This window comes from Oncorhynchus mykiss, chromosome 11, assembly GCF_013265735.2.
Source record: "Oncorhynchus mykiss isolate Arlee chromosome 11, USDA_OmykA_1.1, whole genome shotgun sequence".
Lineage (NCBI taxonomy): Eukaryota > Metazoa > Chordata > Actinopteri > Salmoniformes > Salmonidae > Oncorhynchus > Oncorhynchus mykiss.
Genome location: NC_048575.1, coordinates 45,915,013 through 45,942,686, shown reverse-complemented (window position 1 = coordinate 45,942,686; position 27,674 = coordinate 45,915,013). Strand labels below are relative to the sequence as shown.

The 27,674-nt window shown below is 42.0% G+C and overlaps 2 protein-coding genes across 3 annotated transcripts; both read left to right on the top strand.

Moving 5' to 3' along the window:
- The first annotated feature begins 280 nt into the window (after positions 1 to 280).
- Positions 281 to 19,213, top strand: LOC110535744 (snRNA-activating protein complex subunit 4). The gene is made up of 25 exons (XM_021620970.2): positions 281 to 452; positions 803 to 937; positions 3,260 to 3,300; positions 3,382 to 3,487; positions 3,606 to 3,637; positions 3,769 to 3,909; positions 4,013 to 4,138; positions 5,755 to 5,833; positions 5,957 to 6,038; positions 7,868 to 7,969; positions 8,158 to 8,230; positions 8,325 to 8,489; positions 8,768 to 8,918; positions 9,214 to 9,320; positions 11,001 to 11,095; positions 11,254 to 11,345; positions 11,452 to 11,537; positions 11,627 to 12,088; positions 12,482 to 12,571; positions 12,958 to 13,123; positions 13,266 to 13,336; positions 15,266 to 15,322; positions 15,470 to 15,509; positions 15,999 to 17,638; positions 17,734 to 19,213. Exons 2-25 carry the CDS (start codon positions 817 to 819, stop codon positions 17,833 to 17,835), a joined length of 4,227 nt encoding a protein of 1,408 aa, XP_021476645.1. The 5' UTR covers positions 281 to 452; positions 803 to 816; the 3' UTR covers positions 17,836 to 19,213.
- A 1,186-nt stretch (positions 19,214 to 20,399) lies between these two features.
- LOC110535743 (caspase recruitment domain-containing protein 9) lies at positions 20,400 to 26,093 on the top strand. Of its 2 annotated transcripts, none has more exons than XM_036935530.1 (11): positions 20,400 to 20,791; positions 21,031 to 21,168; positions 21,520 to 21,845; positions 22,042 to 22,212; positions 22,614 to 22,766; positions 23,115 to 23,240; positions 24,056 to 24,244; positions 24,638 to 24,683; positions 24,873 to 24,982; positions 25,163 to 25,215; positions 25,402 to 26,093. In XM_036935530.1, exons 1-11 carry the CDS (start codon positions 20,575 to 20,577, stop codon positions 25,499 to 25,501), a joined length of 1,629 nt encoding a protein of 542 aa, XP_036791425.1. In that variant the 5' UTR covers positions 20,400 to 20,574; the 3' UTR covers positions 25,502 to 26,093. The 2 variants fall into 2 exon arrangements, with proteins under 2 accessions (XP_036791425.1, XP_021476644.1); XM_021620969.2 differs by having other exon boundaries at positions 20,420 to 20,791; positions 25,163 to 25,236; positions 25,402 to 25,983.
- The last annotated feature ends 1,581 nt before the right edge of the window (positions 26,094 to 27,674 follow it).

The window sequence follows — 27,674 nt, the reverse complement described above, 5'->3', positions numbered from 1 at the left end:
CCCATTGTTATAGCGAAGAGACATGTGATCTTGTCAGTATATCGAAAATCTTTGTCTTCAACAACGGAGCGACTCTGCACAAGGCTGTGACGTTTACTGTGATACCCGCGTTGCATTGTGGGTATTTGAATATTGCAACGTACCATTTGATTATTTTAATCAAGTAATAGCATTTGAGTAGGAATATTCGGTGAATATGTGTCTAAATTGTTTATGCATGATAAACAATAATATCATTTTAAAAACAACATAAACGTTGATTCTTTCACAGTTGCATTCTGGGAAATATGTTAATATTCCAGCAGTGTCGTTTGTAGCACGTAGAGATCTTAAATGAAATAGGATGTCAGACAATTTCATTGGGACTTAGCAAGTTAAATATATTTGTTTCTACATAATATTTTTATGTATAACATAAGAAGACATATCTGTTAACTTGGATGACAGTCTTGGTAAGAAGCGTTTAGCAAGCTTTCAGATGCTCCTCCTGGTCAAGACTGCATGGCTAGCTAGCTAGCTAGCTACATTAGAACACTTTTGACTGATGCTGAAGTTGAGGGACGTTGCTTTTTTTGCACGTTGGGTTTAGTTCAGGTGTTTGCTAGTTATTAAGTTACGTTAGCTACCTGCAAATGTTGTGTTGCTGATCGCGAATGGGTTTGGATTCCAGCACGCTCCCCCTGCTTCCTTTCAATATTGTCAGCTAGCTACTGTAACGTCCTGTATTTTCAATGCATATTGCCCTATAATAAATTGATCCCTGGTTTTGTTATCATTCATTTTACATTGTTTTTTTTAAAAGGTGTCTCATCCATTATGTCCTCGGATGAACTTCTTGCACAGAGGGAGAAAGTCGAACGCCAGATTTTGGTGCTCGAGCGCACCCTTGGTCCCGAAAGCAACTCCATTGAACTATCTTCAGACAGTTGTTCATCTGGTGGGTATCTGAAGTATATTAAAGCAGTACGTTAGGGGTGCGTGTGTAAAATCATTAGGGAAGCCGTATTACAACCTATGTGTTGTGATAACTGCGTTGTTTGCTCTATAACCCTGTTAATTCATATGCCTTGCGACCATGATATATATATACACACACACCAATGTAATGAAACAGGCAGGGAGCAGGTCTCGAACCCTCGACCTTCTAGCCCGAAATCCAGTGCGGATATGGACTCTGCCGCTCAAGCATGCTTTTGTGGCACAGTCGATAGCTCGCTGGGCTAGAAGGTTGAGGGTTGGAGATCTGCCCCCTGCCTGTTTCATTATATTGGTGTCAGAAGTGATCGGACCTTGCATCCACGACAGTGCATGTGCTTGGCCGGTGAGCGCGTTCCTGTAAGACTTAGTTGCAAGCTAAGTTAATATTCCAGCAGTGTCATTTGTAGCACATAGAGATCTTAAGTGAAATAGAATGTCCTTTGAAAGGAGGGAGTAGTGTAAGGACCCTGGGTTCATAAGCTCTGATATCGACTCTGCCGCTTGCGCATGCTTTTGCGGCACAGCCGATAGCGTGCTGGACTTCGGGCTAGAAGGTCGAGGGTTAGAGACCTGCTCCCTGCTGTTTCATTACAATATCTAGTAATGAAACAGGTAGGGAGCAGGTCTCGAACCCTCAACCTTCTAGCCTGAAGTCCAGCGAGCTATCGACTGTGCCCCAAAATAATGCTCAAGCGGCGGAGTCGATATCCACGCTTATAAACCCAGGGTCGTTACTATATATATATATATATATATATATATATATATATATATATATATATATATATATATATATATATATATATATATATATATATATATATATATATATATATATATATATATATATATATATAGGGCCGGGCGAGACTATAAGTAGACAGTTGCAGAATAAATTCAACCACACCTTGGTTTATTACAAAACCGGTAGCCACCTCTGTCCCGTGAAGTCCACACAGCATATTGACAGTTACATGACCTAGCAAGTTAATGTTAACAACATTTTCAGACCACTAAATAACTATTGATTTAGAACCACCGAGTTATCGCAAGTCGCAAATTTCAACATCACAAAATCTCCTCTGCTTAGTCTAATACAGTGACTATTTAGTCCAATTAATGTCAGCTAAATATGATGTGGCTGTCTATGGTTCTGATTTCTGTGCATTTGTGCAAGTCGCAAAACATGTTGACTCACCCTACTTGTGGAGAAACGCCAATGACCTTTTTTTCATGTTGACGAAAAGGTCTATCACTCTGTCATACAGTACATAGTAGTCTTTTTAGTAGTCTTTTGTTGTCCTAGGCTACCTGGCTAAAATGCTTGCTCACTAGCCTAACCTCTATTCATGGGCAACGTTAGCTAGTTAACATTAGCCTTCTAAATATTGAACTTCCATCCTCTAAGGCCAGGGCAACAGCAATGTATGAATTAATGGTTGGATCCGAATCGCCATTATAATCATTGACCAGTACGGTCAATCCCCATGGCTAATTTAGGAAAGGGTCAATTCTAGCCAGCTAGCTACCGGAGCACAACAACACAATGATGCAACTATTCATGGTTTTCTGTCAATGAGGTATGCTCTCAATGGGATTTGATAGGAGTGATGCCAAATCCAAGCTGGCTTCCCTTGACACTTTTTTGGTGTGCCAGGACCATTCACTGTTGAGCTCGCTCAGATTAGCTCAACGCTGATTGGCACATTTTGTAATACATTTTTGGTCAAGGGAGGCCAAATGCTCGCTGGCTTCCCATGCCTTCAATGTTAAGGGCGACAACAATGTCATACTCGTTTGGACCAGACCGTATCAGATAGATGACTTCCACGTAGAGAGACAGAGGGGCGCTGTTTCACTCGCTTGGATGCTTTCTCTTGTGAAGTACATTCAGCCTCTTGCGAATTGAAGGTAAATTATGAAACACAGAACTATTATGTTTATTAATTCCTTTTTTGGGAGGGGGGGGGGGTTGTTTCTGCGTTATTGTTGCAGTGAGCTTCCAGAGAGAGACCCTGACCCCCAGTTTTTCAGAAGTTATCAATCTAGGTTTCGTCTATGGGTAGTATTAAATGTATAGCAATTACAAATCATTGACATGAATGGGAACTTCCATTCTATGAATTCTATTTCTATGCTTTTAATCCTATCGATAACTTGAAAAACTGGACCTTAGTCTAATCATAGAATGCAATTTAGTCTCCACAACTCCTTGGCTGTGTTTGCTTGGCTAAGGGCTTCCTAAATGTACTTTAACATTTTTATTTTTTACTGTTGTCAGATGATGGATCAGACGATAATGCATCTCAACCAGAAGATTTGGTAAGACTCATTGACATCACCATTAGTACCGCGTGATTTATCTCAGATGAATTGAGAAATAATGTTAACCTGCTCTTCTAGGGTCCTCCGGGGGACCTGGAGGCAGAGCGGGAGCAAATACAGAGAGAGATTGAAGAGTTGGAGTGCACTCTTGGCCCAAATGCATCTAATGCTGAGATTCTGTCAGGTAGCCATTGCCCTTGACTTGTGTTCTTTAAACAGGTTATGCATTGTTTCATGAATACGTTTTCCTGCTAATATGCGTTTCTACCACATGTGACTTATTTTATAATGTGTTGAAACAGATGAGGATGTCCAAGGAAGTGAAACAGAATCGGTTCGTATTGATGACCATTTTCACTATTCTATGACTCCAGTTTTCAGTTTATCACATGATGTAAATAATACAGTATGTAAAGTAAGGTGTCTGTAAAATGCCTGCCCTCTCCTATCTCCCACATCTGGTAGAGCAAAGAGGACAGTGCTGAGGAGCTGGATCTACCCCAGAACACAGATACATGTCTGCAAATGAACCTTGTTTACCAGGAAGTGTTGAAAGAGAAATTAGAGGAGCTGGAGCGACTGTTATCAGACAATCAACACCAACAAGTAAGAGGCCAACAACTAAAAGCATACAGCTATTCTTAAAGGTGCCGTATGGAATCTGTTAAATGAAGCTGTGCGATGTAATAGTGTCCGTCTTTCCCTACAGAAAGAGATTATGACTCAGCTGTCTGCCACAGGATCTCCCCAGGCTACCACATCTGGACAACCCACACTGAAGCTTTTCTTGGGGAGCTTTCTGAAGCCCTATTTCAGAGATAAAGTATCATGTCTGGTAGGTATTAGACTGCAGATTCAGTACAATATGAGCAGGGTCAGGCGGATATAGCCTTGGTCAAAGATATAGTACCAGTCAAAGGTTTGGATACACCTATTCATTGAAGGGTTTTTCTTTTTGACTATTTTCTATATTGTATTATAATAGTGAAGTCATAAAAACTATGAAATAACACATGGAATCATGTAGTAACCAAAAAAGTGTTAAAGAAATCAAAATATATTTCAGATTCTTCAAAGTAGCCACCCTTTGCCTTGATGACAGCTTTGCACACTCTTGGCATTCTCTCAACCAGCTTCATGAGGTAGTCACCTGGAATGCATTTTATTTAACAGGTGTGCCTTGTTAAAAGTTAATTTGTCAAATTTCTTTCCTTAATGTGTTTGAGCCAATCAGTTGTGACAAGATAGTCCTAATTTGTAAAAGACCACATCCATATTATGGCAAGCACAGCTCAAATAAGCAAAGAGAAAAGTCCACCATTATTTAAAGACATGAAGGTCAGTCAATCTGGAAAATTTCAGGAACTTTGAAAGTTTCTTCAAGTGCAGTCGCAAAAACCATCAAGCACTATGAAGAAACTGGATCTCATGACGACCGCCACAGGAAAATAACCACCAGAGTTACGTCTGCTGCAGAGGATAAGTTCATTGGCGTTACCAGTTTCAGAAATTCCAGCCCAAATAAATGCTTTTCAGAGTTCAAGTAACAGACACATCTTCACATCAACTGTTCAGAGGAGACTGTGACTTAAGCATTCATGATCGAATTGCTACAAAGAAACCACTACTAAACGACACCAATAATAAGAAGAGACTTGCTTGGGCCAAAAAACACGAGCAATGGACATTAAACCGGTGGAAATCTTTCCTTTGGTCTGATGAGTCCAAATCAGAGATTTTTGGTTCCAACAGCCGTGTGTTTGTGAGATGCAGAGTAGGTGAACGGAAGTTCGCCGCATGTGTGGTTCCCACCATGGAGGTGTGGGGTGCTTTGCTGGTGACCCTGTCAGTGATTTATTTAGAATTCAAGGCACACCTAACCAGCATGTCTACCACAGCATTGTGCAGCGGTACACCATCCCATCTGGTTTGCGCTTAGTCCCGCTATCATTTGTTTTTCAACAGGACAATTACCAAACACACCTCCAGGCTGTGTAATGACCATTTGACCAAGAAGGAGAGTGGTGAGTGCTATATCAGATGACCTGGCCTTCACAATCACCGGACTGCAACCCAATTGAGATGGTTTGGGATGAGTTGGTCCGCAGAATGAAGGAAAAGCAGCCAGCAAGTGCTCAGCATATGTGGGAACTCCTTCAAGACTGTTGGAAAAGCATTCCAGGTGAAGCTGGTTGAGAGAATGCCAAATGTGCAAAGCTGTCAAGGCAAATGGTGGCTACTTTGAAGAATCTCAAATATAAACTGTGTTTTGATTTGTTTAACAACAATGATTCCATATGTGTTATTTCATAGTTGTGATGTATTCACTATTATTCTTCAGTGTAGAAAATAGTAAAAATAAAGAAAATCCAGGAATGAGTAGGTGTGTCCAAACTTTTGACTGGTACTGTATATCTCCATGTTTTTACATTGCCTCTCCGATTCCCACAGGGCCCACCTGCTAATCCAGAAGCCAGAGAGAAGATGAGTAAAAGGATCGGACCTACTGACGACGTCAAGATGAAAAGATGTGAGTACAAAAATAATAATTGTTAGACCTTAGTGCTTCTTGCACCCTTATGTGACATCACCACTATCAGAATGTGACGTGGGGTCTTGATGACTTTTTAAATTGCCGGTTTTCTATTTTCAGGGGAAGGCTGGCAGAAGACTCTGCTGATAAATGCTGTCATGAAAGACAGTATGAAACGCATGATACAGCCCAAGCTGTCCAAGTAAGTAAAGGGTTGTTTTCCCCTGAAGAGTATTTTATCATTTTTTTAATTCATCATGTACAGTGCCTGTAGAAAGTCTACACCCACTTGAGCCTGTGGAAGAAGAATCGATAACACAAATTTCAACTGCAACATTTGAACATTTTTCACATTTTGTTGCTTTTTAAAGTGGGATTGAAATAGATGTGATTTTCTTTTTTTTTTGTTGGCATTGATCTACATAAAACACACTAGTGTCAAAGCGAAAAGAAAATGCATATTTTTAAAAAACATAAATAACTAAAGTATAGTTGTTGTATAAGTATCACCCACCTTGTTTAGGCAAGACTAAATTAGTTCAGAAGTCAAATTTGGCTTAAATCACAAAAGTTATATGGATTATTGTGTGAAATAATAGGGGTTAACATGATTTTTGAATGACTACCTCTGTCCTCCATAAATCCAACATCTGTAAGGTCCCTCAGTCAAGTATTGAGTTTCGAGCACAGATTCAACTACAAAGACCAGGGAGATTTGCGAAAGCCTCATAAAGAACGGCAGTGATTGGTAGATGGGTAACAATAACAAATCAGACATTTGAATATATCTTTAAGCATGGTCAAGTTAATAATAATGATGTTGTGGATGATATATTAAACCACGCAGACACATACAGTTCTTCTGAACTGAGCTTCAGGACAGGAAGGACATTTCTTAGGGATGTCACCCATGAGGCAATTAGGGGATTTTAAAAAGGCTACAGATTGTGGCTGTGATGGGAGAATTTAGGATGGATCAACAACATTGTAATGACTCAAAAATAATGACCTAAAATACAAAAAAAATATGCAGAATTAAAAAAATATTCCAAAACATGAATGTGTATTTAACAAGGCCCAAAATAACGCTTTGCCTAAATGCAAAGCGTTATGTTTAGGGAATGGTGGTGGCTGCATCATGGTATGGGTATGCTTGACATCAACAAAGACAGGCAAAAATCCTAAAGGAAAACCTGCTTCAGTCTGCTTTACCCCAGACACTGGGAGGGGAATTCACCTTTCAGCAGGACGATAAACTACAACACAAAGCCACACCTACTGGACTTGCTTACCAAGAATACAGTGAATGTTCCTGAGTGGCTAAGTTACAGTTTTGACTTAAATCTTGAAAATCTATAGCAAGACTGGAAAATGTACGTCTAGTCATGATCCCCAACATCTTGACAGAGCTTGAAGAATTTAGAAAATAATAATTGGCAAATATTGCACAATACAGGTGTGCACGAGCTTTGCACACTTGCTAAAGGTTTTTCTAACATGTATTGACTCTGGGTGAATACTTATCTATTCACGCTATATTAGTGTTTAAGTTTACATTCATCTTTAAAAATCTTTTTTTTTTCTTCTACTGAAATTACAGAGTATTTTATGTAGGTCATTGACAAAAAATTACAATTAAATTGATTTCAATCTTCCTTTGTAAAGCAACAAAATGCCAAAAAAAGTGTAGATGGATTTTGAAATGGTAATGTGTTATTCGCTCCTGTGCTTTTCAAAATGTAGCAAAACTTCTGATTTTTACACAGGGTGTATGAAATGTAGCTTAACATTTATTGAGGATTGGTGTCGGCCCATCTGTTGAAAGCTTTAACAACTGAAAACGTTCTACTCTGGCTGAAAATAGTAGTGTAGGCCTACTATGATAGCTGTTGTATTTTATTTCTCTTTGTTTTGTGTTTTCAAGCACTTTGAGATTATTTCTGTAAAGAAAAGTGCTGTAGAAGTTGAATAGATTAGGATTATTAACCCAATGGCCTTCATGAATGACATGAAGTTTCTTTTGTCTCATAGGGTGGAATACCTCACACAGAAAATGGTCAACTCTGAAAATGTGGAAAAGCAAATCCTGCGGAAACAAATCGCTGAAATTGAAAAGGACATTGAGGCCATCAGGTGATTACCGTCATAACTCTTTCATGGGAAATAATGACCTAGCCTATTAAATCCAAGATGCGTCAGGTTGTCTTGTCAGACAGGTCTGTTTTGTTCTCACTTAACGCGAAGCGGTTAAATGGATTTGAATTGTTTAATCGATATCAATCAAACCATTGCTGTATGACTGTTTCTGCCTTACCTTGCAGTGCGCTGAAGGAGGATGAGCTGATGGGTGGCCGCTATGATGACCATGATTGGCAAAAGATTTCCAATATTGATGTGGGTTGAGTAACTTCGGTCATCTCCCCCCCCGTTTGTTTTCCTATTGTTAAAAAGGCTTAAGTGTTGACTCTGAAATCGTATTCCTATCCAGTTTGAAGGCATCCGTGAAGCTGAACCCATAAAAAGCTTTTGGCAGAACTACCTGCATCCCTCCATTAACAAAGCCAGTTGGAAGGAAAACGAAATTGAGATGCTCAAGAAAGTCGCTTTAAAACATGGGCACCACAACTGGGATCTGATTGCTGATAAACTTGGGGTAAGAGCAGATGTATAGTATTGGCCAATCATGAATCATGGTCATTACCCCTTCCTATCAGTGGGATCCAGAGGCGTGATTTCCAGTCCTGATTTGCACAGTTTGATTGGGCTTTGCTTAGAGATAAGTGCCTGGTACTGAACGGTTAAAGTTTCTCGGTAGTAGGTAGATCAAGTGTAATTCCCTGAACGTCTTAACACAAACCATTTCTTTGAATGTGTAAACGATTCAGCGTTATCGATTCTGAACTCATGTCCCCCCCTGTCTGTCACACACAGACCAACAGGACAGCCTTCATGTGTCTCCAGACGTACCAGCGTTACATCTGTACCGACTTCAGGAGGAGGAGGTGGGGCGGCGTGGAGGACGAGATCCTTCGAGAGCTGGTGGAGAAGATGCGTATCGGGAACTACATCCCGTACACCCAGAGTAAGTTCCCACCTCCCAGTGTACACCCTGGGGTTTTACACATTAACTCTTTTTTTATTGTTTGTGCACATCGATGACGGTTGTTGTTATTGATGTCCCCTTCACTGTTATGCCCCAGTGGGGGCGAGAAGCTCTCGCGATACTACTTATTGTCCACTGCTCTAGTCTACTAACTACTTTCTCTAGACAAAGTGCTTGTTCAATACAAGATACTGTAGCTTGTCGTTGTAGTGCGTCGTCTGTTTGGTTCTGGCAATTTCACTTTCGTTTTCTGTGATTTTCTGTTTTACTCCAGTCTCCTATTTCATGGAGGGCCGGGATTCATGCCAGCTGATGTATCGGTGGACTCAGGTTCTGGACCCCACCCTCAAAAAAGGCTATTGGTCTAAAGAAGAAGATGAGGTATGGTCAGGAGGGTTTGTGGATTTTTTGGTTGGGAAATTGATTTGATGCATCGAATCTGTTACAAGGGCAGTTTGAGATGTGCCGATATGTACACTACCGTTCAAAAGTTTTTGGGCCACTTAGAAATGTCCTTGTTTTCCATGAAAACATACATGAAAGGAGTTGCAAAATGAATAGGAAATATAGTCAAGATGTTGACAAGGTTATAAATAAATAAAACATTTAGTTAAAATAATAATTGTGTCCTTCAAACTTTGCTTTCGTCAAAGAATCCTCCATTTGCAGCAATTACAGCCTTGCCGACCTTTTGGAATTCTAGTTGTCCATTTGTTGAGGTAATCTAAAGCGATTTCACCCCATTCTTCCTGAAGCACCTCCCACAAGTTGGATTGGCTTGATGGGCACTTCTTACATACTATACGGTCAAGCTGCTGTCAAGCTCCCACAACAGCTCAATAGGGTTGAGATCCGGTGACTGTGCTGACCACTACATTATAGACAGAATACCAGCTGACTGCTTCATCCCTAAATAGTTATTGCATAGTTTGGAGCTGTGCTTTGGGTCATTGTCCTGTTGTAGGAGGAAATTGGCTCCAATTTAAGCGCCGTCCACAGGTTATGGCACTTTGTTGCAAAATGGAGTGATAGCCTTCCTTCTTCAAGATCATTTTTACCCTGTACAAATCTCCCACTTTACCACAACCAAAGCACCCCCAGAACATCACATTGCCTCCATGCTTGACAGATGGCGTCAAGCACTCCTCCAGCATCTTTTCATTTTTTCTGCTTCTCACGAATGTTCTTCTTTGTGATCCAAACACCTCAAACTTAGATTTGTCTGTCTTTTCCAATCTTCCTGTGTCTGTTCTTTTGCCCATCTTAATCTTTTCTTTTTATTGGCCAGTCTGAGATATGGCTATTTCTTTGCAACTTTGCCTAGAAGGCCAGCATCCCGGAGTCGCCTCTTCACTGTTGACATTGAGACTGGTGTTTTTTTGCGGATACTATTTAATGAAGCTGCCAGTTGAGGACTTATGAGGCGTCTGTCCTCTTGCTCAGTTGTGCACCGGGGCCTTCCGCTCCTCTTTCTATCCTGGTTAGAGCCAGTTTGCGCTGTTCTATGAAGGGAGTAGTACACAGCATTGTACAAGATCTTTCTTAGCAATGTTCTTGGCATTTCTCAGAACAAGAATAGACTGACAAGTTTCAGAAGAAAGTTATTTGTTTCTGGCCATTTTGAGCCTGTAATCGAACTCACAAATGCTGATGCTCCAGATACTCAACTAGTCTAAAGTCAGGGCAACAGTTTTCAGCTGTGCTAACATAATTGCAAAAGGGTTTTCTAATGATCAATTAGCCTTTTAAAATGATAAACTTGGATTAGCTAACACAACGTGCCATTGGAACACAAGTGTGATGGTTGTTGATAATGGACCTCTGTACACCTATGTAGATATTCCATAAAAAATCTGGCGTTTCCTGCAACAATAGTCATTTACAACATTGTCTACACTGTTTCTAATCAATTTGATGTTATTTTAATGGACAATTTGATGTTATTTGAATGTGCTTTTCTTTTCAAAAACAAGGATGTTTCTAAGTGACCCCCAAACTTTTGAACGGTAGTGTATAGTTATTTGATAATATAAGTTGTGCTCCGATTTTTGGTTGTTGCAGATGTTACTGAGCGCAGTGGCTAAACACGGGGCAGGGAACTGGTGGAAGATCCGTCAGGATGTGCCTGGCAGAAATGATGGCCAGTGTCGGGACAGGTGAGGACTAATATGGACTGATCGATAGAGCTAATACATTGACCAAACTCTCACCACATTCCCTGACAATTTCCACGTTGGCCAACCCATTTTAGTTAACTCAAACTTAAAAAGTGTTAGAACATACTGTCACTGACAAACTCTGTTTGACCCTGTAGGTACTTGGGCGTCCTGGTTGGGAACGTGAAGAAGGGGCCCTTTGACGAGAAGGAAAAGGCACAGCTCAGACGATTGGTGGAGAAATATGGACGTAGGAACTGTTATAGAAAGCTGACTCGCACAGAAACTATATCAAAATAATCCATCGTCTTTCTTGATAATAATCGTCTAACGGTTCATTTGGTCCTTTTTTATAGGTAAATGGTCTAAGATAGCTGCCGAGATTCCCAACAGAATTGACTGCCAGGTCCTTCATCAGTGGAGGAAAATGACCGGGTACAAGGTCAGTGTTGACTATGTAGCGTTCATGTCTCTCTCAACTCAATCTGTGACACTGGACACAGTTAATTCTTCTCTTGTTTTTGTAAACAGCCCAGAGAGAGGGACAAAAGTAAAAGAGCATTGCAGCGAAGGAGAAAGATCGCGGCTGTGAGGAGCATCAAGAGTAAGCTGATGAGGCTAGACGATGATGAGCACTCAAGCTCCGACGAGGAGGAGAACGTCGAGATTGAGTTTATGGACAGTGACGACGAGAAGAAACAGAAGTTCTTTGAACCGCACTGGTCTGATCAGGAAAGTGACATTATCAAAGACTACACCCAACCAGACATGGAGCAATGGATCCCCGTGCTAGAGAAGGAGTTTGAAGGGCTGGGGAAGGTGAGGAGCACGATGGTTGAACGGCCCAGCAAGAACACAACGCAAGAGCAGGCAACGACGGACAGCCAGGATGCGGCGCGCAAGGTCACAGTGGTACGTTCCACTATCCTGGACCAATTCGGCAAGCCTGCTGCCACTGTCATCGGACAAAACCCCCCAATCCTAGCAAAGAAGGTACCGGCATTTATTTATTTCTAAACAATCATGTGTTGCGCCATTATGTGTTTACCTTAAGCACATTTTCAACACCTGTCCCTATTGTCATTTTGTTCCTAAATAGCACTCATCATAACGCATACTGTGGATCTGCATCGGTAACCATAAATATTGACTTCATCAGTGTATCACAGAACAGGATCATTAAGCTAGGCAGTTAACGTTAATCTGCGGTTTGGAGTGTGGCGTCAATTACACCGTGCTCATTTTGAAGTGGGTGTCACTGTTTATGACCTCCTGAAATAGGATGATGATTTTAGAATATGTTGGAAAGTTAGCAAGCTAACCCATTGTGCTGGCTTTGTGACATAAAGTAGCATGTGACATTCTCTGTATGTGTTCCTTCTAAAGGATTACAACAGTGACCTGGCCATGCTGAAGGTGTGCTACGGAGAGGTGAGAAACCTGATCGCTTGGAAGAAAACCAATGCCAGAAAACACGTAAGTCGCCAGGTGACACTCTCTTTGTGTTGAAACAGGTGTTTCAATTGCTTTAAAAAAAAATCAAAAACAAAGTTGTTTCCAGTGGGTACATTTTTATTCATTTGTCTGTATACATTATAATAAAAATATGTTGCATTGTTATTATTATTACAATCCATCAATGCATCTGACCGTTTCATACAAATACGTAGATATAAACTGTTGAACCAAGGTTAGAAGGGAGTGAACAAAATATGTTGTCATAGTTGTGTGCTCAACGCTTTAGTTGCATGGCCCATCCAGCTCAATCTATGACACAGATTGAGCTTTGTGACCTAATACAGAGGTCACAGAGTCTGTGATACAGGTCTTCTGTTTTCTATCCCATGCATTTGTTTCTGCAGAAAAACAGTGGGCCTATCAGCGGTGACCAGTCCTCAAGACAAAAGGAGTCCTCTGCCAACCGTGAAACCTTCGTCACTCTCAACTATTCCCTTCAATTGGCAGTCACTCCCTGGGTGGGCAATGTGCTTATGCCCCCACCACACTCTTCAAACAAGCGCCGTGAAGGTACTTTACGAGATGTCAAGGAAATAAGTCACAACTTCTCTCTCACTTGTAGAAAACGACTATTTGCATTTTGGTGGTTTCATAATGGTTCTTTCAGGACTGAACCGATGATTTGATCCTACGATCTCTTGTTGTTTTTTAGCGGACATGGTGCGAGAGAGAGCAGAGAGCATTGGACTCACCAATAGCCCAGTGTTCTTGTTCTTTCTGCAGGTAGGGAATGAACCCACAAATATAACACTTTCTATGAATGGGCACAATTGTCATTTCATATTATGCCAGTCAGGTTTTACTTAAGGATGCTAGCTCCTAGGCCAGCGTTTCCCAAACTAGGGGTCGAGATTGCCTGATTTGAAAATAGATATAAATAAAATAGTTAATAAATAAAATTGTGCTTGGTTCATAGAACCGGGGTTACGTCAGTGGTTGTGGTTGTAATAAACTGGGGGGGTTTAATGTTTTCTTCCTACAAATGTGGCTCTATCTTTTGAACCGTTTAAGCTACAAAATATAATGACCCCAACACTGAAAGACTTTCAGGAACACATTCACTGAGTGTACAAAACATTAAGGACACCTGCTCTATCCATGATATAGACTGACCATGTGGAAACTGATCCCTTATAGATGTCACTTGTTAAATCCACTTCAATCAGTGTAGATTAAGGAGCGAAGATGGGTTAATGAAGGATTTTTAATCCTTGAAACAATTGTTGACATGGATTATGTATGTGCGCCATTCAGAGGGTGAATGGGCAAGACAAAATATTTAAGTGCCTTTGAACGAGGGATGTTAGTAGATGCCAGGCACACCGGTTTGTGTCAAGAACTGCAACGCTGCTGTTTTTTCTTTACCCTCAACAGTTTCCCGTGTGCATCAAGAATGGTCCACCACCCAACGGACATCCAGCCAACTTGACACAACTGTGGGAAGCATTGTAGTAAACATGGGCCAGCATCCCTGTGGAATGCTTTCGACACTTTGTAGAGTCCATGCTCCGACAAATTGAGGCTGTTCTGAGGGCAAAAGGGGGGGAATTCAATTCAAATATTAGGAAGGTGTCCTTATTGTTTTTTGTACACAGTGTATATTTACCCACAAGCCAAGCAGGACTCATTAGGACAGAGTGAACAGACCAGGCACTAACTCGGACTGGGGGGAAACAAATAACATCAATGATGTTCTTTTCTACACAAAAGATCATTATAAATTCTTGCCTGATGATCGTCTGTAATTCCCAATACCTTTCTGATGCATTTCAGTCATTTAAACCATACTACCTTCGTATTGAAATACTGTACTGTCAAAAGTAGTGTCAGACTGATTTGTAATAGACTGAATAGAATTAAAAAGTAAACTTTGGCTGTTGATTACATTCACTTTTTTATATTCAAATGGTGTCGTGGGCCAAAAAGGTTTGCGAACCCCTGATGTAGGCCTATGCAGATATTCTGGCCAGTATAGTAACATACACTACCGTTCAACAGTTTGGGGTCGCTTAGAAATGTCCTTGTTTTTGAGAAAGACGCCTCACAAGTCTTCAACCGGCAGCTTCATTAAATAGTACCCGCAGAAGTTAATTGACAGCATGCCAGGGCGGATTGCAGATGTCTTGAAAAAGAAGGGTCAACACTGCAAATATTGACTCTTTGCATCAACTTCATGTCAATTAAAACCTTTGACACTTTGAAATGCTTGTAATTATACTCCAGTATTCCATAGTAACATCTGACAAAAATATCTAAAGACACTGAAGCAGCAAACTTTGTGGAAATTAATATTTGTGTCATTCTCCAAACTTTTGGCCATGAGTGTACACTGTATTTCTAATCAATTTGATGTTATTTTAATGGACAAAAAATGTGCTTTTTTTTTCTTTAAAAAAAATGAGGACATTTCTATGTGACCCCAAACTTTTGAACGGTAGTGTACAGGAAAGATTGAACACGTGCTCTTGATATGCCAATAAAGAAAAAACATGACTACTTATTATGGTACACAATTAATGCGTCATCAGCCCAGAGTTTCTGAAAAAGGTTTACTGATTATAATACCATATTTTGAAGCCGTTGTCAGCGATCCTGATTGTATGACCAATATATAATGCATTGCTCGTTTTCTAATGTTGTGATCTGAAACAGGTCCTCAGTTTAGATGCAGAAGGCTGTAAGCAGATCATTAAAATGCGTAACAACCAAGTGAGTATAATTTACTATAAACAAAACATTCTCGTACTTTACAACCTTCATAAGGTTTTACATTTTTGCATCTAAAGTCATTTCTACTTATAATCAATTTGAACAGGCCTTATTGTAACAATTGTGACGTCAATTTATCTTTTTCAGGCTGTACACCTGGGAAACAAATCTTGGGAAGCGAAACAGGGTAACATTATATTTGCATATGGCCTTGAATATGTCGTACGTACCCTGTGAAAGTGACGGTCACTTCCGCTGTACTTCCGCATCGTTTACCATGCTGTTTTGAATTGGCTTCGTGATTGTGTAATGAAATCATGTTAACGCTGTCAGTTATAAAATGGTGTGTGTTTATAGAGGAACTTACAAGATGCCTTTTATGAAGTTCTGTGCTTGAAGACCAGTGCGCTACGTCTTTGGGCATTGAAGACCATTTATTATTATTATTTTTTAAACGTTTAAAAACTACAGGGCTGAGGGGCAGTCACTTCCTTGTTACTTTCAGTGTATTTATACCACCCAAAATCACTTATACATTAGCTAAGAGACTCAGTACTCAGATCAGTGATGGTCAACTGCACAGTATTTTTAAATTTGTTTTAAATACATCTATTCATCAATATTACATTTTATGTGAGTTTAATGTAAATACCCCTGTTTTATTTACTTTTTCTAGCTTCATTGAAAAACCCAAAGCAACTCCATGGTCCCAGAACAGTGGCCAGTATGCTAAACCAGAAGGGAAATGAGCAGAAGAGGAAGCAGAACAGTCAACTTGTGATGATGATCCCGCAGACCTTTGTCATTGCACCGAAGGTAGTACAGTCCATCCCACATCCTGCGGTCCCCTCCACTCCAACTTCCAGACAACAACTCATGCCTTCCGCACTTACCCAACTCAGACCCTCTACCCCCAGCCGACCTATACCCTCCACACTTGGTCAACCTGTACTCTCTACCCCCAGCCTACCCATACCCTCCACTCCTGGTCAACTTATAACCTCAACCCCCAACCGACCTATACTCCCTGCTTCCCTTTCCATCCAATCCTCAACTACAATAGACCGGGTGAATGAGGAGGCTAATGAGAATCATTCAGGGAAAAAACGCAATCGTAAACCTACTGCGAAAGCACAAGCCCTCAAGGATGCTGCGATTGCTAAAAAGTCAGTGGAAGAGTCACCCAAACGCAAGAAAGCCCGTACCAAAGAGAGCCTAGTTGTCCAGCCTTCTAACGTGGTTATGTCCCCCCCACAAACTGCCTGGGTCCTGATGCCCATTGGACTTGTGCCAATCAGTGGCATTGGCATCCAGATGACACCTCAGAGTCTACCACGAAATGCTCTTGCACCTGCTTGTCCATCTCCTATTATTATCAACCAGAAAGTCCCTCTAACACTAAATGCTGCTGCAACACAAGCCTCTCCCAATATGACCTATGTCTGCCCATCTCCCTCTACCCCTAAAGACCCATCTGCCCTCATGGTATCTCCTGCCTCATCTGTAGCACAGGGAACTGCCTCCCCATCTGTAAACTCTCTCTCCACCTCCATTACCATCACAAGCAACACTGCTCTAAGAATGACCAACCCAGTAAAACGCATGAGAATAACTAACCCAGTCATGCAGGCTGTGGCAACCACTTGTCCTCGGCTCAATGCAGTTTCACCTATTCCCATGAACACGGTCATCTCGGCTCCCATCAGACCGCAGACTGGCCCTCCACAGGCTTTAGTCTTCAACGTCCCTCCAGGCTCCCTTCCAGCCTCATTCCCACAGGGAGCCCTCCGAATCGTGCAGCTTAACCACCCTAAAAGTGTCCCTCCACCCCGCAATCCGGAGCTAATGCAGTTTGATCCCAACCTGATGTTCATGGAGGACCCGGCACAAGTGAGCGAGTGGTTGAGCGGCAAGCGAGGAGTTGCGCTTCCGGATTTGGGCGTCACTCTGCCCTACTTACCCCCTTTTGTCAGCAGTCTTAATACCCTATCGGGTCTCCTGAAATGTAAAAAGACATTGGCAGTTCGTGCAATGCAGCTCCTACCCCCAGAGGAGAAAGAGAACCAGGAAGAACAGCAGCAGGTAGCTGCAGTGCGGAGCTTTGTGGCAGAGCGCTTCAGCCATAACCCAGGCTACCTGCTCCTGAAGGCTCGCTTCTTGTCCTGTTTCACCATGCCTGCTCTTTTAGCTACTATCAATCCGGTGAAACTCTCCAATTCCCCCACCCCGGACCATGGTGATGTGGAGGAGGAACCTTTCAGGAACCGTCCAGTGGAACAGACGGATACTGGGTATGAACAGCCAACAACACTCCAGGTGAGTTCAGTCTCAAACCATGTGTTCGTAAACACTGCCATGCCGTCCTCCTCCTCTCACTGAACCACTGTGCTTGTGTTATGCTCTTTTCTCAGGCCCCTCTGCTAAGCACAGACGGAAAAGGACCTCCTGCCACCTCCTTCTCTGGAATCACCACAAGAAATAAAAGTCGCTACCTCAACATGGACACAGAGTAAATGGAGTCGTTTTGGAGTGACGTGTGGTCTTACGGGTTAACCAGGTTTTGTGTTTGAAAGTTCTTGCCAATTTTGTGATGTTACTGGAATTGATAGAAGATGGCAGTGGATAGCTGTATTCTATGTCACTCAGTACAGAATAGTTCAGACGAATTTTAAGCTGTCGAATTTGCACTAAACCAGTGGTCACCAACCTGTTCTGAGTCAAGATCACTTTGAGTCCAAATGCAAGCCGATCTACCGCTCATATTTTAAATAAACGTGACTTAAGAAATGTAAGCCTACGCAACATTAGCCAGTTAAAAACAGATCTGTAGCCATGAAGTTAGTGCAGTAGGCTATAGGCCCCAATACATTATCACTGCATATTTGTTCTGCTTGAATTGCCCTGGCAATGTTCTTCTCAGACCATTTTGAAAATAAATAAATATATATAAAACACACATTTGGTATATAATCACACTGGTAATAGATCATTTGTTTGTGAGGCACAGCTGAGTGAGCAAAATTTGCTTTTATGTTTTTACTGGACTGATGGCCTGCATCCGATGGTCAATCTGAGGAGAAGGAGCAGCTCTTGGGGCTTCCTCTCATCCGACTCGCCATCTCTCCGCTCACCTGCCCTCTGCTGAGAAAAGGGGACACAGTCTTCCAGCTGATGGCAAAAGTCAAGTTGCACTGCATTATTTCTGCCTCGTGCACAAATTAATGTTACTCCTATAACCAGAGAAAGTGAAATATTCCTCAATATTAAAGACAAGCAGCTAATAATAACACAAGCTTATCGGAATGCTTTTCTATACTCGTTCATTGCAGCTGCAGTGCTGATTGTGGCGAGATTGGAAGTAGGGGGAATGTGCATTCTATGATGGCTTATAAAAGTGTTGACAGGGCTGAATAACTTGAACATGAACTTATAAAAAGTGCAGCTCTTTGCTGTACTCGTTGAGTCTCTAGTCATGGTTTTTAAATCTGACAGTATCAACTTTGCTGTGAGTTCAAGGCTTATTTTTACAGTTTAAGGCACAAGGACACTGCAGACATGGTGGTCTGAGCTATGATTGGTCAGTGGCAGGCCTATCGGTTCACTTGATTTGCTCTACCTTCAGACACATGAAATTGTTAAAAATGGGAACACAGTCTTCCCTGTGCTAGGGCTGCTGAATCAAGTGCACCTACTGTCAACAGTGGGGAAAAAAACAAATAGCATGGCTTAGTTTTTAACAATCGACCTGTTGGTGACCACTGCACTAAACTAATGGTTCATATTTGTACTTGTTTTTGTTCATAATTGAAATTTTCTTATACATATTGTGAAAAGAGAAAGTTATGTTGACCTGTACATATTTTGTAATAAATCATTCTACTTGTTTAAAAATAAATGTCTGGATGGGTCTTCAGAGCACTTGGCTCAGGTTGACTGTCAATGTATTTGCAGATCACAGTCCATTTACCCATTTTCATGGTCCATAATATACTGAACAACATGCAAAAAGGTCAAAGTTCATATAAGGAAATGGTGTACATTTACATTTATTAGGCCCTAATCTATGTATTTCACAGATACCTTTCAAAGAAAGTAGGGGCGTGGATCAGAAAACCAGTCAGTATCTGGTGTGACCACCATTTGCCTCATGCAGCGTGACACATCTCCTTGTCATAGAGTTGATCAGGCTGTTGATTGTGGAATGTTGTCCCACTCCTCTTCAATATCTATGCCAAATTGCTGGATATTGGCGAGAACTGAAACACGCCGATCCAGAGCATCTCAAACATGCTGAGTATGTCTGAGTATGCAGGCCATGGAAAAACTAGGACATTTTCAGCTTCCCAGAATTGTGTACAGATCCTTACAACATGGGTCCGTGCATTATCGTGAAACACGAGGTGATGGCGGCGGATGGATGGCGTGACAATGGGCCTCAGGATCTCTTTACTGTATTTAAATTGCTATCGATAAAATGCAATTGTGTTTGTTGTCCATAGCTTATGCCTGCCCATACCATAACCCCACCGCCACCATGGGGCAACCTGTTGAAAACGTTGACACCAGCAAACCACTCGCCCACGCGGCGCAATACACATGGTCTGCGGTTGTGAGGCCTGTTGGACTTACTGCCAAATTCTCTAAAATGACGTTGGAGGCGGCTTGTTGTTGAGAAATGAACATTCGATTCTCTGGCAACAGCTCTGGTGGACATTCCTGCAGTCAGCTTGCCAATTGCACACACCTTCAAAACCTGAGACATCTGTGGCATTGTGTGACAAAACTACACATTTTAGTGTGGCCTTTTATTGTCCCCAGCACAAGGTGCACTTGTGTAATGATCATGCGATTTAATCAGCTTCTTGATATGCCACACCTGTCAGGTGGATGGATTATCTTGGCAAAGCAGAAATGCTCACTAACAGGGATGTAAACACAACATTTTGACAGAAATAAGCTTTGTGTATGTATGGAACATATCTGGAATGTTTTATTTCAACTCATGAAACATGGGCCAACACTTTACATGTTGCATTCATATTTGTATTTTTTTTCTTGAAGAGTTTGTCTCAGCACAAATACTTGTGAAATGGGGGAAATGGAAAAACTGAAATAACAAAAAAAGGAACTTGACTCTTGCATCATAAAACAGCAGTTCCACATAACAGTTCCACATTTGGATTGTAGCCACTTTAACAACTAGAGTTGGCTCCAAGTTGATAAACCCTCAGTGAAGGAGTTATTAGACCAGCATGGACCCAGAGACAATTGGGACTGACAGTCAGAGTGTGTCAGATATGGAGGATGATGAGTGCTGGGTCCAGCTGGAGGAATACAGGCTGCTGCTGACAAAGACCATTGAGCCGTCGCAAATCACTCCCTACCTGCGGCAGTGCAAGGTGCTAAGCTGTGATGATGAGGAGCAGATATTCAATGACCCCAATCTGGTCGTCCGCCGACGCAAAGTAGGTAAGGCACTCTCTTCTATTTCAGGTTATTGAGAAAACGGTCAAGTGTTCCACTTTTTACTTTGAACTACAAGAATGAAGTTGCATTCCAGGTCATCCTTATTGCAATTGCACTGCGCATCTCAGAAGATTGCTATATATATCAATTCAGCCATTGAGAGATGTGATAATCTGCTAAATAACGATGACCTGAAATGAATGTCCATACCTTACTTTTAAACCTCAGATTCATGCTCACAGGTGCACTATTGGATATTCTTCAAAGAACTGGACACAAAGGCTATGTGGCATTCCTCGAGAGCTTGGAGCTGGACTATCCTCGACTGTATCACAAAATTACTGGCAAAGAACCTGCCCGGGTCTTCTCCATACTAGTTGGTGAGTAGCTATGAACCATCTTTCTGTAGAATAGTTGTGTTTTCCATTTAAGCTTTTATGCATTTTTTGTAAGTTACGAGTTAAATGTATTGCTAAGATCCTTTAAAGTGCCAATGTCTGACTGTGACAATGGATTTGTCCATAATATAACATCACAAGAGGTTGGTGGTGCCTTAATTGGGGAGGACGGACTCATGGTAGTGGCTGGAGCAGAATGGTATCAAACACATCATACGCATGGTTTCCATGTGTTTGATGACATTCCATTTACTCTTTTCCAGCCATTATTATTATTATGAGCCGTCCTCCCTTCAGCATCCACTGCATAACATACTCTCTCTGACATCATAGACACGGTGGGTGAGTCAGGACTGACTCAGTTCTTGATGAATGAGGTCACACGTCTGCAGAAGGGACTGCAGGAGGAACGCCGGCGCAGACAAGAGGCCGCTGCGGCTGCAGCCACGCAGGAGGACACTGTCCGCCAGCACCAGGTTAGGGAGAGGGAGCTGCGGAAGCAGCAGGAGCGCGTACATCGTATGCGGGAAGAGAAGGACCGGCTGTGGGAGGAGGTACGCCACCTGAAGGACGAGAACTACAGCCTGATGCACAATGTTACCAAGCTGAGCGAAGAGAAGAACAGTGCCCTCATGTCCAACCGTGATCTGCAGCTGGAGGTGAGATAGGGAATAGGGAGGGGGGGGATACGGCTCTGGCAAACCCAAACACAACAACTTATGACAAATGGTTAACAAAAAAATTGTATAAAAAGACCTCTGCAGTCATACATGTTGACACATTTTGTTAGAGGACAGCACAAACTCAATCAGCAACAGCGAATACAGTTTCTATGGGATTTTTATTGATCAATAGATAGAGAAGCTGAAGCACTGCCTGATGAACGCGGAGAGCGACTCGAAAATCAGAACTGTGAAACTGAAGAACGCCATGGAGCAGAGACCCAGCCAGGACAGGATGTTGCAGCTCCAGAGACACAATCATCTGCTCACAGCGCGCATCCAGGAACTGGAGGCGTCTGCTCAGGTACGTTTGATCTCTCCTCAGTCAGTTTCAGTGATCATTTCTCAACAAATGTTTGGATATGCCGTGAAATAAAAAAGACAATGCGCTGCACTGGACACATTTTGGAATAACAGCTGCCATTTTGTGCGCCGCAAGTAAAATGTATTTGCAAATAAAGTACATGTGATTTTTCAGATGCACAATTGTACCCTTTTCGCACTTCTGAGCCAAGTCGTGCTGAGCTGAGCAGAGCTGTACTGTGCTGGCTTGGTTACATCCACTATACTTTGAGGGAACTCTGCTGAAAAGGACAAAATGAAAAGAAAATATCTGAATCTGCACAGTGTGATTCAGGCCGGTACAGTAGTGTGGTAAAAGTATTGTCTTGAGTAGTGTGACAGGATTCATCTATGTTCCAACAGGGGACAGCTCCAGCCCCCTTGGATCAAGAGAGGCTGAGCGCTGAAAGTCTGGAGGACTACAAGCAGCACTCTCAGGCTCAGCACCAGGAGCTGGTCAACAATATCTACACCCTGCGTAGAGATCTGCATGATGCTGAGGCACTGCGGGATAGGGTATACATCACAGCCTGATATTTTCCACAACAATGAGCACTGTTTAGGGTTAGTTGTAGAGAAGACTACTGATTATATTAGCATCTTTAAAATATAAGTTATTCAACTGATTTTTCAACACAGGTGCAAAATGTATATCACAAATGTATATCACAAATCACGTTATTTGTGCAGAATGCTGATCCTCAGCATCGGAATTCATAAATGTCCTTATTTTTTTGTCATCTGCCCCGGCTTGTTCCTTATTCATTGGAATAGCTGTGTTAAATTGTGCAAGTTGGGTTTTCCCATGATGGAGCAAGTTCTGTTGTTCCAATTGTAGCAAGTAGGTTTGATTTATTCTTGCAGTACTTGGAGGCGAACGAGGTTCTCGACTTGAAATGCACGACATTGAAGAAGGATGCCAAAATGTATGGTGACCGAATGGAGGGTATCCTGAAACAGATGGATGAGGTTATCAGGGAGAGAGACAAGGTGAACATGGTGTGATTCTGGGACCGCGTCATACTAGGACTTCACTGACTTGGTGGCAAATCCTAACTTCCCCTTTCACTTTGTCTCCCATTGGCATCAATGCAAGACTAAGTGAACATTCAAGCGACGGTTAAGATTTGTGCCATGCCTCCCGGGTGGCACAGTGGTTAAGGGCGCTGTACTGCAGCGCCAGCTGTGCCACCAGAGACTCTGGGTTCGCCCAAAGGGTCTGTCGTAACCGGCCGCGACTGGGCGGTCCGTGGGGCGACGCACAATTGGCCTAGCGTCGTCCGGGTTAGGGAGGGTTTGGCCGGTAGGGATATCCTTGTCTCATCGCACACCAGTGACTCCTGTGGCGGGCCGGGCGCAGTGCACGCTAACCAAGGTTGCCAGGTGCACGGCATTTCCTCCGACACATTGGTGCGGCTGGCTTCCGGGTTGGATACGCGCTGTGTTAAGAAGCAGTGCGGCTTGGTTGGGTTGTGTATCGGAGGACGCATGACTTTCAACCTTCGTCTCTCCCGAGCCCGTACGGGAGTTGTACTGATGAGACAAGATAGTAGCTACTAACAATTGGGGAGAAAAGGGGGTCAAAAAAATTAAATAAATAACTAAAAGATTTGTCCCATAGTGCTTATTTTAATTTAAACCTGGAAATGAGTTTACTTCTATTTTGATCAAAATGAAAGAATTTACTATCTGTGTTGGTTGTGATCAGATGTTCATCCAACCGCACTTGCCATCTGTTTCATATAAACCACTACAGCAAAGCAAACCAAAGCCCCTGTTTTGTCTTTCCTCTATTGTTGCGGTAGGCCATCGCCTCACGAGAGGAGTACCACCAGGAGAATTGCCGGGGCCTCCAGGAGAAGGACCAGTACCGGAAACAGATTCGGGAGCTGGGTGAGCGCTGTGATGAGCTGCAGGTCCAGTTGTTCCGGACAGAGGGAGAGGTTATTGCGCTACAGACCAGGCTTCACAGACACACCTGCTCCCAACATGATGTGAGAATGGGTTCCACCAAACCGTTTCCATTCAGATCTGTTTTAATTCAAAACCTAGAATGTCACTGGATTCACTGAATTGCAAGCTTCTCAGATTCTCTCTCCGTTAATTGTTTCCATAAAAAGTTTTTGGGAAAGGATAGCCTCGGTTAGCCTTTTGATTTTGGAAACATATTTACATGAAATAACGTCTTTCGCTCTCAGACGTCAGACTTTGAGGATGGTTCCTTGCAGAGACTAAATGTAATGTGCTTCCTGATTTATAACAATGTGGTTTTATTACTTTTGAACTTTTTCTGCTGTTTTTCTGCTTTGGCAACTCATGTGTTTTCCTGTCTCTGCAACCCACTTTAGATTGAGTGTGTTTTTTCCCCTGTGTTTTCTCTGCCACAGAAAAGCCAGACCAGTGAGGAAGACTGCAAAGATAAATTAACCAAAGGCAAGAAATCTATGACAAGTGACAAATAACCATCACAGCACAAAAAAAGATATTCAATAACAGTCTAGTTCTAGTTATTGTGCTCTGGCTAATCATGAGCTTAGCTTAAGATGTGATTTGACTGTGCTTTTTTGAAATCCTAGCATTCTATGTTAGCTATTTACATGTTTTTTTTTATTTTTATCACAGCTAGTAGCGTGGAGCTGCAAAGTCCGACATCAGGGGAGTATGATGTGTGCATTGCTTCGCAAGACCACCAGTTGTGTGCAGGAGGGCCCAGGGAGGAGAATACCTCAGCAGTAAGTACCTTCAATTGTTTATCTGTTGACGAGTTGAGGTCTTGACCACTTATCAGTAGTCGCGCCAACTGAACTCACTTCTCTCCATCTGGATGGAACACATGTCAAATGTTGTTTCAGTTTAAAAGGAAACCGCTGTGAAGTTAATGTGTATTGTAAATGTATTTTTCTTTGTGCCAGGAAAGAGCTCCATCAGTGGATGATGTCTTAGGTTGTAGCAAGCCCAGATCGAGGTGTAACATCTACTACAGAAGGTTGGCAAGTTCATATGTTTTAGAGAACATTTGTTGAAATCTGTATTTTGTCATAGTCTCCATAGGGGTTATCCATGGGAGTGATTTTGGTATGGCAAAGAGGCTTGTTTTATGCTGCTTGTTTTTAGAATTTTTTAAAATAATAATTGAATTCTTCAACAACAGGAAACGTGTCCTTAGGTCAAAGCCCACATGGAAGGAACACACACCTTGTCACCTGGACAACAGCAGTGGAAGTGACAACACTGACACGGATGGGATGTGACTGAGAGAGGGGGAACAGAGGAGGGGCTGGGTGACATGGCAAGGACCTTGAGACACAGGCTAGTTTACATTCTTAAACAAAACATGTTTAATTATTAAATCAATTGAAATAATCATTTTGTTGATATCATGAAGACGTTTAATCTTTATATTTTTCCAATAATATTTTTATATTTTGAACCGTGATTGCATGATGAATGTGTTTCTGTATTCAAGTTATTTGTACGAGAGACGGTATCAACACCTTCCTCTGATGTCTTTGCTTGTATCTCTTCATGTGCATTTTTAGAAGAAATGCAAAAGCAGAGGAAAGTGGGGATAATGAATGGCAAAGAAAAGTAAAGATACAATTTGTATAGAAATCTTTGATGAAGAGGCACACTTGCACTTTGTCCACAAAATGCAGACACTGTTTGGAATTTATGGACACAAGAAGTTACAATCTTTGCATTTTGTGTCACGGAATAAAATGTTTTCACAAAATGTTACATGTTGCAAATGGATGACTTGGAGCAGGGAAGAGCAACTTTGATGGGGGTAGGGGCTGAACTCATCATGAGGGGCTGCAGTGGCTCGTGGGTCTGCGAACCCACATCCATACCCACACATACAGTGCCTTGCGAAAGTATTCGGCCCCCTTGAACTTTGCGACCTTTTGCCACATTTCAGGCTTCAAACATAAAGATATAAAACTGTATTTTTTTGTGAAGAATCAACAACAAGTGGGACACAATCATGAAGCGGAACGACATTTATTGGATATTTCAAACTTTTTTAACAAATCAAAAACTGAAAAATTGGGCGTGCAAAATTATTCAGCCCCTTTACTTTCAGTGCAGCAAACTCTCTCCAGAAGTTCAGTGAGGATCTCTGAATGATCCAATGTTGACCTAAATGACTAATGATGATAAATACAATCCACCTGTGTGTAATCAAGTCTCCGTATAAATGCACCTGCACTGTGATAGTCTCAGAGGTCCGTTAAAAGCGCAGAGAGCATGAAGAGCAAGGAACACACCAGGCAGGTCCGAGATACTGTTGTGAAGAAGTTTAAAGCCGGATTTGGATACAAAAAGATTTCCAAAGCTTTAAACATCCCAAGGAGCACTGTGCAAGCGATAATATTGAAATGGAAGGAGTATCAGACCACTGCAAATCTACCAAGACCTGGCCGTCCCTCTAAACTTTCAGCTCATACAAGGAGAAGACTGATCAGAGATGCAGCCAAGAGGCCCTTGATCACTCTGGATGAACTGCAGAGATCTACAGCTGAGGTGGGAGGCTCTGTCCATAGGACAACAATCAGTCGTATATTACACAAATCTGGCCTTTATGGAAGAGTGGCAAGAAGAAAGCCATTTCTTAAAGATATCCATAAAAAGTGTCGTTTAAAGTTTGCCACAAGCCACCTGGGAGACACACCAAACATGTGGAAGAAGGTGCTCTGGTCAGATGAAACCAAAATGGAACTTTTTGGCAACAATGCAAAACGTTATGTTTGGCGTAAAATCAACACAGCTGAACACACCATCTCCACTGTCAAACATGGTGGTGGCAGCATCATGGTTTGGGCCTGCTTTTCTTCAGCAGGGACAGGGAAGATGGTTAAAATTGATGGGAAGATGGATGGAGCCAAATACAGGACCATTCTGGAAGAACCTGATGGAGTCTGCAAAAGACCTGAGACTGGGACGGAGATTTGTCTTCCAACAAGACAATGATCCAAAACATTAAGCAAAATCTACAATGGAATGGTTCAAAAATAAACATATCCAGGTGTTAGAATGGCCAAGTCAAAGTCCAGACCTGAATCCAATCGAGAATCTGTGGAAAGAACTGAAAACTGCTGTTCACAAATGCTCTCCATCCAACCTCACTGAGCTCGAGCTGTTTTGCAAGGAGGAATGGTAAAAAATGTCAGTCTCTCGATGTGCAAAACTGATAGAGACATACCCCAAGCGACTTACAGCTGTAATCGCAGCAAAAGGTGGTGCTACAAAGTATTAACTTAAGGGGGCTGAATAATTTTGCACGCCCAATTTTTCAGTTTTTGATTTGTTAAAAAAGTTTGAAATATCCAATAAATGTCGTTCCACTTCATGATTGTGTCCCACTTGTTGTTGATTCTTGATTCTTGATTCTTCTTGATTCTTCACAAAAAAATACAGTTTTAT

Excerpts from the sequence above, each read along its gene's own strand:
- LOC110535744 (XM_021620970.2), top strand. The coding sequence starts at position 817 with ATGTCCTCGGATGAACTTCTTGCACAGAGGGAGAAAGTCGAACGCCAG. Across the intron at positions 8,490-8,767 it reads TGATTGCTGATAAACTTGGG|ACCAACAGGACAGCCTTCAT; the intron begins GTAAGAGCAGAT and ends TGTCACACACAG. Across the intron at positions 15,323-15,469 it reads TTAAAATGCGTAACAACCAA|GCTGTACACCTGGGAAACAA; the intron begins GTGAGTATAATT and ends TATCTTTTTCAG.
- LOC110535743 (XM_021620969.2), top strand. The coding sequence starts at position 20,575 with ATGGACCCAGAGACAATTGGGACTGACAGTCAGAGTGTGTCAGATATG. Across the intron at positions 22,767-23,114 it reads CTGAGGCACTGCGGGATAGG|TACTTGGAGGCGAACGAGGT; the intron begins GTATACATCACA and ends TTATTCTTGCAG. Across the intron at positions 23,241-24,055 it reads TTATCAGGGAGAGAGACAAG|GCCATCGCCTCACGAGAGGA; the intron begins GTGAACATGGTG and ends TTGTTGCGGTAG.